The 21453-nt window shown below is 39.1% G+C and overlaps 1 protein-coding gene across 4 annotated transcripts in view; it reads left to right on the top strand.

Annotated features, from left to right (window-relative positions):
- Positions 1-1805: 1805 nt before the first annotated feature.
- SF3B1 (splicing factor 3b subunit 1) overlaps positions 1806-21453 on the top strand; it is a 37023-nt gene continuing 17375 nt past the window's right edge. The window contains exons 1-5 of one of the 4 annotated variants that reach the window (XM_050969463.1): positions 1806-1933; positions 10893-11059; positions 12412-12513; positions 13049-13163; positions 13939-15026. In XM_050969463.1, coding sequence (XP_050825420.1) covers positions 1906-1933; positions 10893-11059; positions 12412-12513; positions 13049-13163; positions 13939-14012 — 486 coding nt within the window. In that variant the 5' untranslated portion in view covers positions 1806-1905 and the 3' untranslated portion in view covers positions 14013-15026. Of the gene's footprint in view, positions 1934-10892; positions 11060-12411; positions 12514-13048; positions 13164-13225; positions 15089-21453 lie in introns of those variants that run through there. The other 3 variants (XM_050969464.1, XM_050969461.1, XM_050969462.1) reach the window with 3 other exon arrangements.

The raw sequence follows: 21453 nt of genomic DNA on the forward strand, positions 1-21453 counted from the left end.
ACTGAGTGGCTGAAAACCATTACAATCTAATAGACTTTGGGAACCTAACTGAAAATGGTGGTGGTCACGCTAACTCAGGAGAATAAAAATAAAAGCCACCACAGCTTTTGCTATAATTTCATGCAGTTTTCTGTTGTTCTTTGTTTAACAGAATACAGAGCCTTTCATCCCTCGGTCGCTAGTCCAAGTCCAATTCAACTTTCTGCGTGTTTCCTTTAGGGTTGAAACTTTCCAGGTTTGGTCTGAGTCTAAAGGTGATTTTTTAAATTTTAATTTGAGAAAATCCACTTAATATGTTTCTGAGTTTAGTTAAGGTTTCTTTCAAGCCTCTCCAGCCAAAGCAGCCCAAAGGAACATACGGAATTAACATAATTCCCGAGTGCCCTACGCAGTGTCTAGCAATCACTTTTGTAGGTGCAAAGACCAGCTGCTGTAGCTACGTTGAGAAGGATTTGCAGGCAGTTTGGGTCAGATTTTTACAGGAGTTAGTCACTGAGGCGTTTTTTGAAAATCCCACTAAGCACCTATCTGCATCTTTGGGTGCCTAAATGCCCTTTAAAAATACCAGCATAAATCAAGATTAACTCCAGATAAGTCAGTGGAATTGCACTACTGCAAAACTAGCAAATAAGACCAGACTTGGACAACATGACTTTTCACCAAAAAAACCAAACCAACCTCTTAAACATTACAGAAATCATGGTGGTGACACATGGCCACCCATACTCGTAAGTAATACTGCTTCTGTATTCTAAAGTAGCAGCCTCAAACACTGCTACTTGCAGTAACGTTACTGCAGGATCATCATCAGATCAGCAGTGACAGACAGAGTAGATCAGATGTCTATCTAAGCCCTTTCAGGGTTGTGCTGATTTCCTATGCTGTGTGTTTTGGGTCTGCTTGCAGGTCCCAGGTAGAACAATCGTGTTGCCACACTGTGTTATGGTGGTATGTCATTCCAGTCAGCACATTGGCACTCAGGTGGAACTCTGTCACAGTTTGATGATAAGTTGACACTTTCTTGGCATGGTGCCACAATCTCCTAGCACTGTGAAAGGCAAGGGAACAGCTGCCACCAATAGCATGGACATGACTCAAGCTGGGGGTGAATACACGGCATTCCCTATATTCCTTATCCACCATCTTGTGCTCCAGAATGTTTTTTAAAAAACGTCTGTAGCTTTTATTATGAAGATAACTTCCAAAATATAAAGCCTAACTGATTCAGTGACTTCTGCCTCCATTTACTGGACCTCAGACAATATCTTTGAGGGATGTGAATTACCTCATTAATCTGTGAGGTTTTAACTCATAGATCCAATAATGATAATTTAAATGTCGGCATTAACTGTCTCACTGCTTCTCAAAGTGGGTAAGAAAGGAGAAAAGGACCATGCAAAGAATGTCCGCACACTTTGCTGTGAGTGACATCACATTTTCGTGCCAGGCCCCCCCGGGGGGGGGGCTCCAGAGAGCAACCCACTCTGTCATCTCCAGAATCAGGGAGGAACTTCGCCTGGCAGATCACAGCCGGGCACCCAGGCTCCATGGGCGAGCCCAGCAGGACACCTGAGCCCCGCCAAGCACCGAACCAAGCAGCACGGCGTCCTGTCAGCGGCATCTGTCCCGGGCATCCCGACTGGGCGGAGCTAGAAAAAGCTCCACCCCAGCTCTGGCTCCCCAGGAGCGGGCTGCCTGTCACGGTGCAGCATGGCGCCTGCGCAATTCTCACCCCTCCGTCGACGCAACCGCACTTGCGCAGGCAGTCTCCGTCGCCCCGGACCGTCGCTACCCGACGTACATTGCGCCTGCGCAACGAGTCTCCCCTCCCCCCACCCCTCGTAGCGGAAGTGGCTGGGGACTGGGAGCTCCAGTTCCGTCTCGGTGTTGTTCGCGCTGCACAAAATGGCGAAGATCGCCAAGACCCACGAAGGTGAGAAATGGAGCCACCCCCGCTGGGGTGCGCGCGCCTTGCTGCCCCTGGGCACCGCGTCGCCGGGCCCGGTTGACCGCATGGGGAGCAGCGCAGGCCGCGGCGAGCGGTGGGTGGGCGAGCGGGCGAGTGGGCAGGGCCTGCGTGTAATGGCGTCTCTGCCTGCGTCTGCTCCAGGCCGCCCCGGTCTGGCCTGGCACCATCCGGGCCGCCCCGCCGCCGGAGAGCGGCGATGGGTTAGCGGCGGGCGCCGAGCGAGGAGAGCGGGGGTGGTGGACGCCGTAACACGGGGGCGGGCGGGAGCGGCTGCGCTTCATTTTTTGAAGGTGACGTCTGGCCCGCGAGCCCCCGGTCCGCCTCCGGTCGGAGCCCGGCTCGGCCCTGCGCAGTCGCCTTCCCGGCTCCGGGTAGAGGCGAGCCATGTGCGGATCCAGTCTGGGTGTGATTCCGTGTCGGAAACTCCGCCTGGCTCCCCAGGCGCTCACCGTGCTCCCATTCTCATTACCTTTCATTTGGAAATACAAACACGGGTTATTGTCTCCTGCTGACTGAAAAGTGTTGCACCAAAGCTCGGTGAGGGTATTCTCGCTTTACAGGTGGCTGCACGGCAAGTCCGAAAAATTATTAAATACTGCATGTTACAATTTACTATCCTTCCACACCAGAGACTGGGAATTGGTAACACTAGTTGATCTTCTTGCATAGTCATTCTCGACCTTCTCCATATCAGCAGTATTTATTTTGTAATAAAAGAGTTGATACTGGGTTGCTAGGGAGAATAGACACACTTGTTACTTATATAGTGTGTGATGTTGTTCCTAAAATACTGTAAGCCACTCTGCCCAAGTGAGGTTATTCAGTAATTTGTCCTGATGAAAGCCCAGTTCTACATGGTAGGAGCATTCTTGACTTCACTGAGGCTCTGAGTGGCTGTAAAAGGATCTCTTCAAGCACAGTCAGTTGCAGGATTGGGCCCTTGTCATAATAACTGCTGTTATAAAAAGTTTGTGGGTTATTTGTAGCCAGATTCATTTCTCCAACTGAGCATATGCAAAAGCTGCCTTGCTGGAATATGTCTGCAATACTTCCTAGTCCTGAAACAGCTTTAAAGCAAATTGTGATCTAACTGATAGAACAAAGGCACTTAGTAGTCCACCACACATATAAACAATTTATTTGAATGCATCATACACCACTCAGATGAAGGGTGTTGATCTGCCAGGATTTATCTGTACTGCCAGACTTCATAACCGTAATTTACTAGTGCAGCTCGCCTAGTGGTTGTGATGGTGGACCCTGTAATGTAGACAAGGTGCATTCGTTTCTGGTCATTTCAGGGGCCTTGGGCATTGGTGCACCTCAGTTCCTCCTGTTGTCTGCATGTGGGCTGTAATACCTTGGTCTAATTTCAGTTGTTGGGTGTAGTGTATGGATGCTGGGGTGATGTTGGTAGTCTGTGAATGTGTAGGATATCAGACTGAATAACCTGATGATCACTTTTGGCCTTAAACTCTATGACTGTGTGGCCATGTCTACACTATGGGGACTATGGCAGCATGGTTACAGCACTGTAGCCATGCCAGGATAGGTCTGTAGTGTAGATGCAGAGTACAGTGATGGAAGGGGGTTTTCTGTCACTATAGGAATGCCACCTTTCTGCTCTGGGTTTGGTCAGTGTAGGTACTGCACTCAGGGTTGTGGATTGTTCAACCCCCTGATTACTGTAGGTGTATCAACCCAAATTTTAAATATAGATAAGGCCTATCATCGTGGAGAGAATCTGAGTGTTCCATGGGTTGCTAGGGACACTGAGTTTCTTCGGTGTCTTGTCTGTGCTACCAGATTTCATAACCATAATTTACCAAAAATGGTAACAATACAAATATAAATTCCAATCTTGCAAACATGCACATGCTTAATTTAACCAGCTTCATACTCCATTGGCTTTAAAGGGACTATGGACTAAGCGTTGGCATGTCTGCAGGGTTGGTTAGTCTAACCGCCAGGTGTTAGCCTTGGATCACAAATGAAATGAGTGTTTGTTTCATACTAGTTCTCCTAGAATATTGTCAGCATGATTAACAACCACATTCGTGTTCAGTGTTGCAACTGCAGAGTTTTGTAGTATATAGGTAAATGTTCCAAGAAGGATATCTAAGAAAAAATATATCATAAAGCAATTTTCCAGGGATCGGAACAGAGAGATTAACAGCTTCAAATTCTTACTGTCAACTGGATAATTTTAAAGGGAAGCTGTCATGCATAATTATTTTGCTTATGTATGAGCACCTAAAAGTGATTCACTAGAAACAAAAGTGAAATTGAATAAATGGGCTCAATGTCCAAACTGAGGCTTTGTCTATGCTATGGACCTTACAGCAGCACAGCTGTACCACTGTAAGGTCTCACATGTAGCTGTTTTTTGCTGGCAGACAGCTGCTGGCATAATTCAACTACCCCCAATGAGCGGCGTTAGCTGTGTTGTCAGGTTTTTTTGTTGGTTTTTTTGTTTGTTTGTTTTTACAACCCCAACCAACAAAAGTTTTACTGACAAATGTGGTAGTGTAGACAAAACCTAACTGAAGTAGACAAAAAATAAACAGAGTGAATTGGGAAAAATAAATTAAATTAAAAATATTTCTTTAATATGTTAATACCGGGCCAGATTCTTATACCTTTTCCCACATTGAATAGTACCTTATGCCACAAACAGCCAACTGAAGTAAATGGAACTGTTTGTGGTGTAAGGTACGACCAATGTGAATTCGGTTATCACATTCTGGCCTACCTGGAAAAAAAAGGTGCTTAGTCTAAATTATTTTTAACTTGAAGATATCAGTTGCATTTGTAAAGACTCAGTGCTCAATACCCGTTTTTCTAGCTAAATCATACTTATGATGCTATGCTTTGTTTAAATACCATGGTTTATAAAATTTATAAAATAGGGTGAAATACAGAAAAGGAAGAATTAATACCTTCATGTTGTCAGATATTATAGTTTTTCTTCAATATTAAAAGCAAAGAAAGATTAGAATGCAGTTTTCTTTTGAGAAAAGTATAGTTCTTCTTCAGACTTAAATTAACAATTCTATATATTTGTATTAAGATCCCAAACCAGTAAAGCACTTAAGCAAATGTTTTGCTGAATCAGGGCTGAGATGATGATCATTTAGTTTTGCCAGGATTTTTCAAGATAGAAAAGTCACCAAGCTCATTAAGTACCTTTAAATAGGCCTTTTAACTGATCTTAAACTAAAGTCTTTGCTGCCTAGCATAGTACTTGTTAAATATGCAATCATGCTGCCTGTCTCTGATTTCCTGCACTAAGCGGGATGTGTCTGATCAGGAGTTGTATGAGTGATGGCTACAAAAAAAACACTTGCTGTAACTTGCCTCTGTGGTGTTGATTAAGCTTTTTCTTTTAAAGGGGTGTCTTCACTAGACTCTCTTGCCACAAAATTTTCGCTATTGCTACAACATGTTCAATTCTATTGGTGGTAGAACTGATAAGGCTCCAGAGGGTTGTTTTAAGCACTATCACACAGACTGATCTACACAACACAGTCCTTAAGATGTGACAGATATTGATGCCTTGGTTATTTGAGTGATATGGTGTAACTGAACCACTGGTAATGGTGGGAAATTTTTGCAGCCTGTTCCTGTTGAAAACAAACAATTGTGAAGGTACACAGGGAATGCAGAATTGGGGCCTAAATCAGTGCTGACCTTATACTAAGTGTGTGTTTTATTTACTGTCTTTTTGGAAAGAGATAGTGTACTATTCTGCTTTGAAAAATACCATAGAAGTGACGTGGTGAGGTTCCATAGTCGTATCTCAATGATTCCATATCAGATTTGCTCACAATTAAAATCCATTTTTCTGTCCAGCAGCCCTGAAAACTGCACCTGAGCCTTCAGACTGGGTTCTTTAATTTTCACACATGGTAACCAGTTATAAGGATTTGTCAGGTCAAATTATTCCCTCATTTGCATATGTACAAAACATTCCCTTGTAATGCTTACCATACTTTGACCTGCTGTGTTTTTTAATTATTAGTGACAGTGTGTGAGAGGAAAGGAACCCAGCTCTGATTTCCGATCTGATTGAGTTTGTAGAGCTGACAGATACAATTTAAAAGATGGTTTTTTCTTCCCCTAAACTAAGCCATTTTTATGTGAATCAGTGACCCACTATAAACCTGGAAGCCTAAAAGTCCATTTTAGTTTGATTTGACTCTGTGTTTCTATGTGGCCCAAGATTTCAGATTTTAAAATAAGTTTTACAATACCTAATATTAGTAGCTTTTAATGAAAATAAAGTTTTAGACACCAGGCTGGGTCACAAATCCTGTAAAATTTTTAAAACTTAACGTTTTTTAATATAGTTTTAAAAATTTTACAGGATTTGTGACCCAGCCTGGGGTCTAATGCAAGATAACTGGAAAATAAATCTGACAAATCCATTCATCCTGGAAAGTAGAAATGAAATGAAGAGAGATAATAAAGAACACAAATAGTGAAAGGTTTTTAAAAATCCTTTGAGCTGACAGTGCTTCTTAAAAATTGAGCATTAGACCATTTATGGTCATTACAAATGTTTATAGGATTTCTGGAAGAGTGGGATATAAACTCAGTGTTCTGGTCAATTATTGGGTTGTGTAATTGTTCGGCCTGCTGAAATTGCCTCCTCCAGTTTTGATCAGATATTGTCTTAAAACATCTCTCTGTTGAAACGAAGTACAATAGGAGTGCAAATACAGCCAGACGTTTTGTGGGGATTTCTGTCCTCTTTGCTGATGCATCCACATCTTTGCTATCACTGTAACATATTTTGAGTAAATGTTCTATTAAATTATAATTGAAAATTTAATTCTTGTTGTGGCATAAATGGCAGGCACACATTATAATCCCATTTATAATTATAGCCTCTAACAGTTCTAGGGACAAATAGTTTCTTATTTCTTGTTTGCTGGGTTGGTTGGGAATATAATAGAGTTGCACGTTTGAGTCTTCGGGAGGTAGTGAATGTCTGGCATCGTTATAGTTTTATTATCACTCTAGTTGATTTCAGGCCTGATCCTGCTTACGTCGAAGACAGTGGCAAAGCTCCCATTCATTTCATTTGGAAAGGCAAGAGTGTGGGTATATATGCGACTACTGTGTTGGGGCATCACTCAGAGGGCAAAGTTAAAGTTTCATGGACATGAACCGTAACTCTGTATATCCTGCTTTCCAGAAGTTTTGAGTTTGCCTAACTCGAGTTGCTGGAGTGGCATGAGATACCACTGAGCAACCTTAACTGTCTGTTAACAAAGTCCTTTGTCAATGAATTTCTTAGTGGTTTTTTTTTTTAACTGAAAAATGTTGGTGGTAGGAGTTAGAGGTCATTTAGGAAGTTGTAATGTGCGTAGTTGAAATGCTACTTCTGCCAGGTAATGATAATACTTAGTTCTTAGTTCTCACTTTTCATCAGTAGATGTCAAAGAACTTTACCAAGGAGAAAAATATCATGCTCTCCATTGGGGAAAGTGAGGCCCAGAGCAGTGAAGTGAGTTGGCCAAGGTGAGCCAGCATGCTAGTGGCAGCAATGGGAATAGAACCCAGACTTTCTGAGTTCCAGTCCATTGTTCACCCCATAGGCCACATGGTTGCTATGTGATTCCTAAGTGCCTCTGTGCCCTCCCCTCCTCCCCTCCCCCCCCCCACACTTTGTTATAGTCGGGTGAGATAATGGCTGTACTTTCAAATGTTCGGAATGTGTGCTTACGGGGTCAGTGAGAGAAATCTGACATGGTTTATGTCTAAAAAAACCTTGATGATTTTATTACATGCTAGTTACAGTAACTTCAAATGAGTGAAAGAAGACTGGTGTGTTTCCTTCCTGCCCTGCAAGGTACATCCCACCACTGCCATTTCTAGCTTACCCTCCCTTTGCTGTCTCTTTAAGCTATTCACCGGCCAGGTGTGTACAAAAAACAGTGGTAGACTCTGTGAACCTTAATACAAACTGTTTTTTTTCCAGATGGACTGTATCTCAGGAACCTCTTGCTCAAATGACCCCAAATTTGGATAACTAAGCCAAATTTTATGAGTGGGCATGTGTATTTTAGATCACTTAAAAATCACCCTTTAAACAGAAAAGTCTTCTCAATCTTAACAGCTGGAGAGATGGTGCTCCACTATCCAAATTTCCAGCACAGGATAATCAAGAAAGAATAGGAGGTTCTGAGAAGTGTAAAGTAGTCCATTGATCTCAATATTTTAATTCTCAGGAGAGCACCCCATGGAGATGAATGCAGCCTGAAACAGTAGCTCTGAGGGGTGTGAACTCCTGTGTTCATCTGAGACCTTATCTACACTACAAAATGTCAACCTATATCACGTCCACAGACAGCTGCTGCAGTAATTAAATAGCTTTTGCATGCCTACACTATGCTCCTTGTGTCTAGGGTAACCAGATGTCCTGATATTAGGGACTTTGTCTTATGTATACAATTATATCCCTCATCCGCCTGCCCCAGAAAAAAGTCTCCCAATTTTTCATACTTGCTGTCTGGTCACCCTACTTGTGTCAGTGGTACACGTCCTCATTAGCAGCACTTGCATTGATGCAGATAGCAGTGTCTATAGGTAGCTGTCCCACTGTGCAGCGTGCCACCATCTCATGCAGGGTATTTTGGGAGGGTTTTGCAATGCCTCATGGGGCCAAATGAGTCACACAGGAGTCCTGGGGACATGACTTCAGCATCTCATAATGCAATGTTCTCCATCCCATAATGTTTTGTGCCTCTTTTCAAAATTCCCGCAAACCTGCACATCCCTTCTCACTGTCTGCCATGTGTGTCAGAAGTATGGATCCTGCACAGCTCTACTATTCTGATGAGCGTTGCAAGCATGGGGCACCTGATCTTGCGGTATTTGCAAAGCCACTAGAGGAGCTGCAGAGAACATGACGATTCCTTGGAGGCTAGATTTCTGTGGGACGTAGAAAGAAACAATTCATAGTTATTGGTGGTATTCACGGAGCAGCTGCAGATGGCGAAACGCTGGTTGTGGACCTGGTAAACAAGCACCGACTGTTGGGTTTGCACTATAATGCAGATTTTGGATAAGGAGCAATAGCTGCAGAATTTTCAGATTCACAAGGCCACATTGCTGGATCTGTGTGCAGAGCCCTCCAGCAATGACACCAACCTGAGATCTGCACTGACGGAGGAGGAGCAAGTAGTGATTGCTCTGTGGGAACTTGCAGTGCCCGATTGCTACCGATCAGTCAAAGGACTGTGACACTGGGCAATGTGCAGAACATTATGGCTTTGCAGCAGTGGGGTTCCCAAAATGTGGTGGAGTGATAAGGAGATGCATGCCATCTATTTTGGCCCCAGACCACCTTGCCACAGAGTACATCAACAGAAAGGGCTACTTTTCTGTGGTAATGCAAGCATTAGTCGATCACTGGGGACACTTTACTAACATCAGTGTGAGCTGATCAGAGAAGGTGCATGACATATGCATCTTTAAGAACACAAGTTCAGGTCAGAAAGCTGCAAGCAGAGACTTTCTTTGCAGATTGATAGATTACTATTGAGGATGTTGAAATGCCAGTAGTGATCCTGGGAAACATAGCGTACCCCTTACTCCCATGGCTCAGGAAGCTGTGCACCAGCTGCTTCAACAGTTCCAAGGAGTGCTTCAATTACAGTCTCATCAGATGCAGAATGACAATTGAACATGCCTTTGGCTGTTTGAAAGGTTGCTGGTGCTGTCTATCACAAGATTGAAACTCAGTGAAAAAAATCCCAATAGTTGTAGCTGCCTGCTGTGTCCTCCATAATATTTATGAAGCAAAGGAGGGAAAGTTTCTGCTGGGGTGCTGGGGGAGGAGGGAGGGAATGCAAAGGTAGAATGGCTGTCTTCTGATTTTGAGCAGCTGGATATCAGACCAGTAAGAAGAGCTCAAATTAGAGCTATTTAGTGTACAGAGGCTTTGGCTATGTCTACACTACCATGGTAAATTGACCTACGCTATGCAGCTCCAGCTACATACCTTAAGTCGAGTTACTGTGGGGTCTATACCATGGGGGGTTGACGGGAGAAGATCTCCCAACGATTTACTCTACCCCTGATGAGAAGCATAGGGTACAGGGGTTGACGGGAGAGTGATCTGCTGTTGATTTGGCAGGTCTTCACTAGAGCTGCTAAACTGACGCCAGTGGATCAGTCTCAGAGCATCTGTCCCCGCGGTAGTGTACACCTGCCCTTTGAAAGACCATTTCATTAATGAGCTCTAGTAATGTGTGCTGCTGTAGTGCACTCTGCCTGGCATTGCTCTTTTGCATCCTGGTGTAAACATTGTAATGAGTGCTGTGTGTGTAGTAATATAACATTGTAAATGTACCTATTACTATTGTCTGTGAATTATGTCAGCCCTACCCAGCATATGTTGTGAACTAATAAAGATTAATTAAGTTTCCAAAAATATACTTTTATTCCATATCCATGCAAACAGATACATTTATAGCTGAATAAAACTTAATAAAATGGGAAACAGATTAGTGAGTGTCATTCGCTAGCTAAGATAAATGTTGAACAGTTGAGGCCATTTTAGGCATGATCAGAACTTTGTTTTAATCCTTAGGTCTGCTCAAAAAGAATTGAGAATGTGTCAACCTTAAGAACAGTCTTGGGGTAGGCTGTATCTCAGGAACACCTCCCCCCAAATTTGACTCACTTGCAGTACATTTAGATATATTCTAATATAACTGTGCATGAGAGGCGCTACTATAGGAGGATAACTTTGGAACAGGGAGGGAAAAAGTCAGGTCTTTTCTGTGTAATGTTAAATATTGCTATATTATTTGCTGGATTTTTCCGAAATGTCTCACTACCTATCATGCTTGTAATCTTTGCTTTGACAACAAACTAGATAAGAATACTAAAATTGATTATTTCTTCCTAGATATTGAAGCACAGATTCGAGAAATTCAAGGAAAAAAGGCTGCCCTTGATGAAGCTCAGGGAGTAGGCCTTGATTCCACAGGATACTATGATCAAGAGATTTATGGTGGCAGTGACAGCAGGTTTGCTGGATATGTGACTTCTATTGCAGCAACTGAACTAGAAGATGTAAGTGAAACATATTGTTTGATTTAGGGAAAGCTGTCAAAAATAATTCAGATCTTAATTTTGTTTCTCTGAGTATTTTTAAATTAGTCAAATAAAGAAAAAAACTAGCAGGTTTCTTTACAGATTGAATATTTTAATCTTAAAATTTCAAACTAAGTAAAACTTGAAATTTTAATTTACATAGAATCTAAGAGTAAAAAGAGAGAAAATAAAAGGGATTGTCTTTTTGCAGATATTTACCTCCTCTTCTCAATAATGTCCTTAAATAAGACTGTCAAAATATTCATTCCCAGTGTTTACAAAGTTTAGGTAAATATTTTAAGTCATAACCAAAATTCTAGTTGTGTGAATAGTCACAAAACACCTATTAACTCCTCTGACTATAAAGAAGTAGACCGTGTAGTTTAATAACCCAGGTATACTCTTTAAAAGAGTATATGGGGTAAGGAGAAGAGTAAACAAAGCAAAAATTAAGCTGACACTTGTAATTCAAAAGTTGGTTACATAGTAGGTATTTTGATAATTAACCAAAAAAAAAAACAACTAGTAAGCAAGTGCTAATAGTTGTCATTAGAAAAGGTCAAAGGCTGCATTTAAAACAGACCTCCTAATGAAAGGGAGAAAATCAATTTAATAACTGTTTTGCATATATTTCAGTTCAAATGGCTTACTTTTAATAGCTATTTAATAGTATTAAAACTGGCTACAGAACTGTAGGAGGGAATGTCTGTACTGAATATAGTTAGATTACTATATGTACAGTATATATATTGTAGGTACTTTTCACATGAGAATTTCTAATATTTTGTTTAGAATTCTGTTTGTGATTCGGTAGCTATTATTGAGTTGGCAGTTTCTTTATGAGTTTCTGATTCCTTTCAGCCCCCACTGCCAGGTTTCCCATCAGAATTCCCTCCTGAAATTTTGTCATTTACGTAGCCATTTTCTTTTCCAAATTTCAGATTGGATTGCTTTATTGGGGATTATGTAGAGCGGAGATTCTTTTTATTAGGTATATTACATGTCTTTGGCATCTTACATTTCCAACAATTGATGCTGGAGATCATCTAGTACTTCTGTTTAACAAGTATAGACAATTTACTTCATGCTTGACAACACGTGGCAGAACACATGATGCCTGCACATCTGCAAGCTATATTTTAATAACGTAGGTAGTATCATCTGCTAAGCAGTTGATTTTTTGGGAGTAAAACTACTTTTATGAGCAGGGGGATAAAGTATAGAGTAAATGTAGCTGGTTCTATTTTGATACAATATAGAAATGTAAATCTTGCAACATGCAGTTTAAAATAAACAATACATTTATCTTTCTGAAAATTTTGTTTTGACAGGATGATGATGACTACTCCTCTACAAGTTTGCTTGGTCAGAAGAAGCCAGGGTACCATGCTCCAGTGGCATTGCTTAATGACATACCACAGTCAACTGAACAGGTGAATTTTCTTAAATTTATGAGTATAGAGGAAAGGGTTTTTTGTGTAATTGTTTTGTTTTTTAGTAAAACATTTTACAATATATTATCTTAAAGTGGCTCCTGTAGATTTTATGTTCCATAATTTTAAGTCTTTAAAAGCTATTTGGAAAAATACATTAGTTCTTTCACCTATGAAACTGGCTGTTTTATAATTACTAAAAACAGGCTCAAGTGCTTGAAAATCATCTCTATAAGGAGGAGGAAAAACTAGAGTAAATGAAAGAGCAATTCATTTGAAGCATGGTAATGTGGTTTAGTCAGATGTGACTGCTGGACAGAAATTCACTGGTAGCAATCATTTTTTCCAGTTGTCAAGGGTAATTTCCCCTCAGTTTACTGTTCTGATGTTTTAGGATTTGAGACTGTAAAATAAATCCTAACCTATGTAATAATACTGGAAACCCACATGGGTTTACCTTTCTACCACTCATCAGATATCTTTCATACTGCTATTTTGTATAGTGGGCTAACAATCAAATATTCTTTACTTTAAGTATGATCCCTTTGCTGAACATCGTCCACAGAAGATTGCAGATCGAGAAGATGAATACAAAAAGCACAGACGGATGATGATCATTTCTCCTGAGCGTCTTGATCCTTTTGCAGATGGTAATTGGTTTCACTTTTTTATAGGTCTTATCAAGTTTGTTGTCTTAAATTGTCTTTAGCCCTTTGATTTCTTTTGGCATGCTTATGAACTTAGTTTTGTTTTAAACATCCCCTTTTTTATATAGATTTTTATAGATTTGGTTGAAATCATGGATGTCATATTTTTCATCTTTATAACACAAGTTTTCTTTCCAGGTAGAAGGACAAGAAAATAATGAGCCATTGCCATAGAAACACAAAGGGTTAAAGGTTTCTCTTTTCATTTTGTTTTGGGTTGTGTACTGTACTTTGAACAACTTATGTATTTTGTGCTCAAAATAATTGTACTTTGAGTACATGGAAAGTTTTCATTCCAAATCATAGATTTACAGGATTATTGCTTTTGAAATGCTAATTCTCAAAATAGAGCACATAATTCTTACCATCTTATGTTAATACAGGTAGTATAGCTGAGTGAAACAAAAAGCATATAAAGAGACTTTGATACTTTTAATAGTGCAAGTCTGTTCTGCTAATTTTAGTATGCAAGTCAGTACAAGGGGCATAATGGGCCTGATGGAAGCTTTCCTCAGGTGAGTGAGTTTCACAGGTGAAAATAAGGCACCTGTTTGCTTAAAATTAGAATCTGTTGCAGGTTTTACAAATTAGAATTTCAGCCTGCATGAATTAATAGGGATATTAATTATTTTACTTGCTTAATTGTAATAATTGATATAAACATGTTTTGTCAGAATTCACAGGCCCATACTAACTGTCCTTAATTTCTTTCCTACAGCAGTACTGCTATATGCCAGTCCTGTCTGCATTCTTAAGGGTGCAGTTCAACACATCCTGTGTAAATTATGGTGAAAAAGTATTCCAAAGGAAAGTCTTATCAAAGCTAGTGTCAGAATGACACTGCCAATTGGGCAATGATCTTCAGTATAGAAAATGTTTAAGAATTTTATTTTTCCTAAATTGTAGAGCTATACTGCTTGTATAGCAAATCTGCACATTTTTTTAGAATAGTGTGTCCATGAGTCTCATTTTTATATACTTGGGCTTCCGTAAAGTATTTAAAAGTTAAAATAAAAACTCAAGATACATAGAATAAAACATGGTATACAAAAATCTTTTTGCCTGTGAGTATCATCGTGATGGTAAATGTACTGTATTACAATCAACTCCCAATTGTAATTGTACCTTCAGAAGAAAAGAGGGTCAAATAGTATAGTTTCATTTTTTTATAATATAAAAAATGAAGCCCTTCTACAATATGACACCTCAAAATAAAGAACTAGAGGGGTTTTTTGTCCATATTTGTCAAATGTATAAACTGATCTTTATGCTAAAACATTTTGAATCATTATCTAGGTATACAGTAGTTATTCATAGTCAGATAACAAGTAGGATTTAACAGCTTACACAAGGTAATGTTTTGAATATAAATATCTTTCCAAAGTGTTACTAATGGTAAAGAGATAATTTTCTAGGCTTCTATTCTGCTGCTTGAAGTCAGAACTGCTGATGGACACAAAGGCACGAAAGTGTACGTATTCCGGATTAGCAACCCAGGAACCCATCACTTCTGAAGACTCTTAACTGTGTTGTCATTTTATCATTTTTATCTGCTTTAAAATATTTGTTTTAAACTGCAGTAGTTATGTTTGTGTTCAAACAGGTTAAATTGATCAACAAACTGAATAAACGTAAGATACGTGTAATTTTTAAAAAAATTCAATCAAAAAAGTAAAATTAAGTGATTATGGAATAATATAATATTAGAGCAGGACAATGAAAAAAGTAGATTTTTTTGATTATCCTGTACTTATTGTATTCCTGTCCTGTTGCTGTTCTCTTCTGCAGGAGGGAAGACACCTGATCCTAAAATGAATGCCAGAACATATATGGATGTTATGCGGGAACAGCATTTAACAAAAGAAGAGGTCTGTTATCTTTTTGATCTGAGCTTAATGCTTTATTTGTTTTGTCTTGGATTTTTAAAGGAACACAGGCCTTAGGCTCCTTTGAAATCTAGTCTTCATGTGTAAATGGTTATTATTTAAATAGCACATTTGTTTGAAAGCTTATCTACTAGGGTTCAAAATAACAGCTAAGATAACCATGGAGGAGGAAAATCTTTTTGTTGTTCCTTTAATATGCACAAAGTAAATTACTTCCTGTTCAGTCATAGTCAGATTCCAGTGTTGATCTTTCATGCAGCATAGACAAGAGAGAGATTTTAAAAAAGTGATTGTAAAACCCCAAAACAGTTGCCAGAGGATTTTGATCACAGATATCATATTTGAACGTGCATTTAGTTCATTTAAAAAAAAAATCTTAAATCATTAGAGAATTCAAGTTGATTGTGTTTCTTTAAATTTGGCCTAAAATTTAAATTTGTTTTTAAAAGAAAAATGAAGTATTTAAGAAGACTTTGAACTGGTTCCCCAAGCTATATTTGAATAGATTCCAAATAGGTTTTTAAAGAAATTCTTTTCCTGCAGTATTTGAAACCCACGTGTTGGGGTAGCTTCTGAGACCTTATCCATTCAGTCGCCTCTAATACCTTGTTCAGTCGCTTCCCAAGAACTCGGCTTAATGCCAAACTCATCTCTGAGGTTTCTTTATTGACATGCAGTCAAACTACACTTGAAATGATCAGACTCAAGCATAGGTGGTGGGTACCAGACATACAACACACCCAGAGATAGAGCAACCTTTTCCTTTAGATGCGTTTACACGTGACATTGTATTTACTATATGTAGCATCATACATTTTGGGATTAGCTTGGTTATATTGTAGGAACCAGTCCTTGTACAGCATGTCCTGTCCATGTGTGACTTTCTCTTCACCTCATCTTCATATTCCCGATTTATCTTGTCTGTTGTAAATGGTTCTTTGGGTATTCCCCCTTATCTTAGCTAGTACAGTTATTCTTTTCACAGCCTGCTGATCCATTTGCCTCCGTAGTCCTGTCTCCCAAGAAGTGAGGCCTCATGCATGTCTAACTACTCATGTCAAGCCTCACCTACATTCCACTGCTTTTGTTTTTGTTATTTATATTAGCATTCATTTAATTACATCATATTCCTGCCTCTTTGCGCTTTCTTTTTTAAATTAGCTACCCAGGAACACATTCCCAAGTCTATAGTACTTGTAGTTATTTGAACTGCCGTTAATGTTAGGCTTAAAGTACACACCACTGGGTGAAAACTCACCTCACTCATTAGGGTGTAATTCTATATTATAAATTTGCTCTATCTTTAGAGCATCTTGCTGTAATTTTAACTTTGCTTTTATTTTAATTACATTATAAAAACTGGTACAAAATATAACAATTTTTCCATTTATTACCCTAGGAAATTTAGGTGTGAAATAGTACCTAGCCCAGTTAAAGTACCATTCCTAGGTCCATAACAGAAATGGTCCTCTTCAGCCACCATACAATATTTGTTACCACTAGCATAGGCAGTTTTTTCTTTATGAACGTTCCAGCATCTAAACTGTACTGTTCTCCTGAAGTGAATCCACATGCCAGCAACTCTGTCTGTAAGACATTACACCTGCACATGTAAGTGTCCCCTAGGTGCAAACAGCTTTCCAGATCTTGCATTGTCTTGCAACAGTATTTGAGGAAGGAAAACAAACTTCTTCCACCCTGTATGGGTTACAGTGGTTTCGCATTTAACTTCTTGGACCCTCATTAATTTTCTTACCCTGGGTAGCTTGTGTTACCTCTCTTGTCACACATTTTTAACTTTTCTAGGGTGATAAAAGAGCAAGTTTTCTTGCTTCGTATCACTCACTTAAGACTAGTTTGACTTTTGATAGCATGTATCCCCCACATACTTCACATGATGATATTAGAATACACTGATTCAATGCTATACTTCTTTAAAAGCCGTTACAGTAACTCCTCACTTAAAGTCATCCGGGTTAGTGTTGTTTTGTTATTAGGTTGCTGATCAATTAGGGAACATGCTCATTTAAAGTTGTGCAATGCTCTCTTCTAAAGTCGTTTGGCAGCCGCCTATTTTGTCCCACGCTTACAGAAAGAGCGGGCTGTTGCAGCTAGCTGGTGGGGCCTTGTAACCAGGGTGGACAGGCAACCCCCTATTAGCTCCCCTTATCGACTCCCTGCTAAGTTCCCTGTGCTGCAGCCACCCAGCAGGCTATCAATTGGCAGTTCAGCTGTCCCTCCCCGCCACTGCCATGTTCTGCTCCTGCCCTTTGCCTTGGAGCTGCTCCCAGAGACTCCTGCTTCATGCGCAGGGGGGGAAGAGTGGGGGCTAATGTCAGGCTGTTCCCCTCCCCCCACTCCTGCACCCCGATTACTCTTTCTCCATATAGAGCAGGGAGGGGAGAGAGACAGAGAGAGCTTGGGCAGCAGCTGCAGTCTCATCTTCATGATCCACTTAAAAAGAGGATGCACTTAAGAGTGGGTCAGCTTACTTAAAGGGCAGTGTGCATCTCTCTCTCTCTCTCCAACGCAGAAGGTGTGTGCCTGTCTCTGTCTGCTATGCTGTCTCCCCTCCCTTGTGTTCCTGCTGCCTTGTGTGAGAGGCTACATTAACAACAATGTGTTAACCCTTGAGAGTTCAGCCAGTGCTAGTTCATCTTTAGCATTCCCTGGGAAATATCACTCCCTCTTCCTCCCTCTAACTTTACCACCTCAACCAAGCTGCACAATCATCATAGCTATGAAGAGTATTGTATTGTTTGTTTAAAACGTATACTGCATGTATATCTATATAATATATAGTTTTTTGTCTGGTGAAAAAATTTCCCTGGAACCTAATCTACCCCCCTCTCCCCCTTTACTTTAATTCTTATGGGGAAATTGGATTCGCTTAACATCGTTTCGCTTCGTTGCATTTTTCAGGAACATAGCTACAACGTTAAGTGAGGAGTTACTGTATAACATTATATATATTATATGCAGTTAACAAAGCTTCGTTAATGAATCCTTGGTTTTGCTCATTCAGTGGATGCAGTACTTTTGCTGGTACAGTATCTTCTATTGAAATACTTGGTCATGTTCCCATACATCTCTGTCAGCTGGTTTTTAGATTGACATACTAATTTCAAACAGTCCAGTTACTGTCCCAATCCTGTTAAGTTTCCTTTGGTGTCATTGCCCTCCATCTGGGCAGTCTTCTGCATTCTAAAAGATACATTTTTGTCCAGAAAGTCCTTTCAACAGTTTTTAACAATATTCCACCAAATTTTAGGGGGGTACAATCCTTAGGGTGACTGCAGAATGGTAAAATTCAGTAACACTGACACACAGACAAAACATCTTTGTACAATATTTCCTTAATAGGTCTTAATTCTAAATTATTTGCAATTGTTTTCAATCTAGGATATTTTACTCTATATTTTTTTTAATATATTTACAGAACTCCACCATGTGGTTTTTGTTTTTCCTCACTTAGTAACATTTATTTTACACCACAGTTAAACAGAACTTTTGGATAGGATTTCAGTGGTTGGGCTTCACATCTTATATTTACTGATTTTCCTTAGTGCTGGGTTTCTGTCTGCTTTCAAAGTACATGGCCACCTGAAAAAGAAAAGAGCTTACTGTGACTCCTCTTTTAAAGTCCTACAAGGGCTCCAGTAGTATGTCATCTTTCATACTTTAACTTGCACTTTTATTTGCTATAACATTTTTAGCTGTATTAATTTAATTACATATTAGTATATTAATTTCATATTTATATGAAGTGGAACTGTTTTGTGCTTAGAGTGTTCGTGTACCCCTATACAAGTCACTCTTTGATCACTCGTCTACCTTAAGGTTCATTGTTCATATACCCGCTTCTCTTATGCCCATTCTTGGAGATGAATTGTCATTTTATTTTATTATTTTGCTTCTGCAGTTTTTTAGTTGTTTTACTACTGAAAAAGGGATCAAGGATCTTTTCCCACTATCCTGGTTCTGGCTACCCGTTTAGTCCCTATTTTTATTTGCAAATTTATATTTAACTTTTATAACCTACTTAAAAAAAAATTAACTTCATAAAAGCATTGAGACACTCAAAGGATTAACTAACAAAGTTAAGAATACCAGGAGACATTGGCTGCTGCTCAGTGTCTGCGTCACCTTTGCGACTATGAATGAAAGATTTAGCTGGATTTTTAGTGGAATCTTTATGAAAAGCCAAATCATTTTTCCCATACATTTTACATTTTCTTTTTAAATAGGAGTTTTCTTAAATTCTGTGGTCCCTTACTGTGTTGTAAACAGTTTTGAGAGACCAAATAAACATTTGCCTGCCAGCTGAGTCTTGGAACCTGCTTTCCTAAAATTATTTTACTCTCCTGAAGTTTTCCTTCTGTAAACTGCATGTTATGTGCAGATGACACATTTCAATTGGTTAAATTTCTGAACTGCAATTTTTATTTTTGAATTCAAGCTTTGAATTAAGTTCTTCACAGGAGAGAGAACTTTTTTGGCCTGTGCTCTAACTGCTGTATCCTTGCAACATTTTGTTTTTACTAGGGCTGTCAAACAATTAAAAAAATTAATCGTGATTAATCGTTCAGTTAAAAAAATTGTGATTAATATCACTGTTAAACAATATTATGCCATTTATTTACATATTTTTGGATGTTTTCTACATTTTCAAATATATTATCAATTACAAAAAAGAATAAAAGTGTACAGTGTTCAGTTTATATTTATTTTTATAACAAATATTTGCACTGTAAAAAAAAATAGTATTTTTCAGTTCCCCCATTACAAGTACTGTAGTGCAATCTCTTTATCATGAAAGTTGAATTTACAAATGTAGAATTATGTCCAAAAAAAAAAAACATAAAACCCCTGCATTCAAAAACTAAACAAAGTTCACTCAGTCTTACTTCTTGTTCAGCCAGTCGCTCAGACAAGCAAGTTTGTTTACATTTGCAAGGAGATAATGCTGCCTGCTTTTTGTTTACAATGTCATCTGAAAGTGAGAACAGTCATTCACATGGTACTGTTGTAGCCAGCATCATAAGATATTTACTTGCCAAATGCCCTAAAGATTGATCTGTCCCTTTATGCTTCAACCACCGTTTCAAGGGACATGTGTCCATGCTGATGATGTGTTCTGCTCACTAACAGTCCAGAGCGTTGTGGATCGATGCACGTTCATTTTCATTATCTGAGTCAGATGCCACCAGCAGAAGGTTGATTTCTTTTTCGGTGGTTTGGATTCTGTAGTTTCCGCGTCTTAGTGTTGCTCTTTTACGATGTCTGAAAGCATGTTCCATGCCTCATCCTTCAAAGATTTTGGGAGGCGCTTCAGATACTTACACTTTGGATGGAGTGCTGTAGCTATCTTTAGAAATCTCACATTGGTACCTTCTTTGCATTTTGTCAAATCTGCAGTGAAAACGTTCTTAAAACAAATAACTGGCTGGGTCATCATCCGAGACTGCTATAACAAGAAATATATGTCAGAATGTGGGTAAAACAGAGTAGGAGATGTACAGTTCTCCCCCAAAGAGTTCAGTCACAGATTTAATTAACACATTATATTTTAATAAGCATAATCAGCGTGGAGCATGTCCTCTAGAATGGTGGCCGAAGCATGATGGGCGCATATGAATGTTTAGCGTATCTGGTGTGTAAATACCTTGCAAAGCCGGCTACGATAGTGCCATGTGAACTCCTGTTCTCACTTTCAGGTGACATTGTAAATAAGAAGCAGGCAGCATTATGTTCTGTAAATGTAAACAAACTTGTTTGAGTGATTGGCTAAAGAAGTGGGACTGAGTGGATTTGTAGGCGCTAAAGTTTTACATTATTTTGTTTTTGAGTGCAGTTACGTAACAAAAAAAGTCTAAATTTGTAAGTTGCACTTTTGCGATAGAGATTGCACTACAGAACTTGTTTTAGGTGAATTAAAAAATACTATCTTACCATTTTTAGAGTGGAAATATTAGTAATAAAAATAATATAAATGAGGACTGTACACTTTGTATTCTGCATTGTGAATGAAAGCAATACATTTTAAAATGTTAAAAAAAAAATCCAAAAATATTTAATAAATTTCACTTGGTATTCTATTGCATAACAGTGCGATTAAAACGGCAATTAATTTTTTTGAGTTAACAGTAGTTAATTGACAGCCTTTGTTTTTAGTGCTGTTTTCACTTCCTTATTTTCCTTGTGTGTGTGTCAGCTATCTGAGGCTTTAATAAGCTGATTGTTGCACTTCATTTTTTTCTTTCTCTGACAGGCAGTCAATTTTCAGTTTGTTAAAAAAAATCTAGTAAATCTGTTGTTTGAGCTAATTAAATTTTTCTGCACACTAA

This window comes from Gopherus flavomarginatus, chromosome 10 (assembly GCF_025201925.1).
Source record: "Gopherus flavomarginatus isolate rGopFla2 chromosome 10, rGopFla2.mat.asm, whole genome shotgun sequence".
NCBI classification, from domain to species: Eukaryota; Metazoa; Chordata; order Testudines; family Testudinidae; genus Gopherus; species Gopherus flavomarginatus.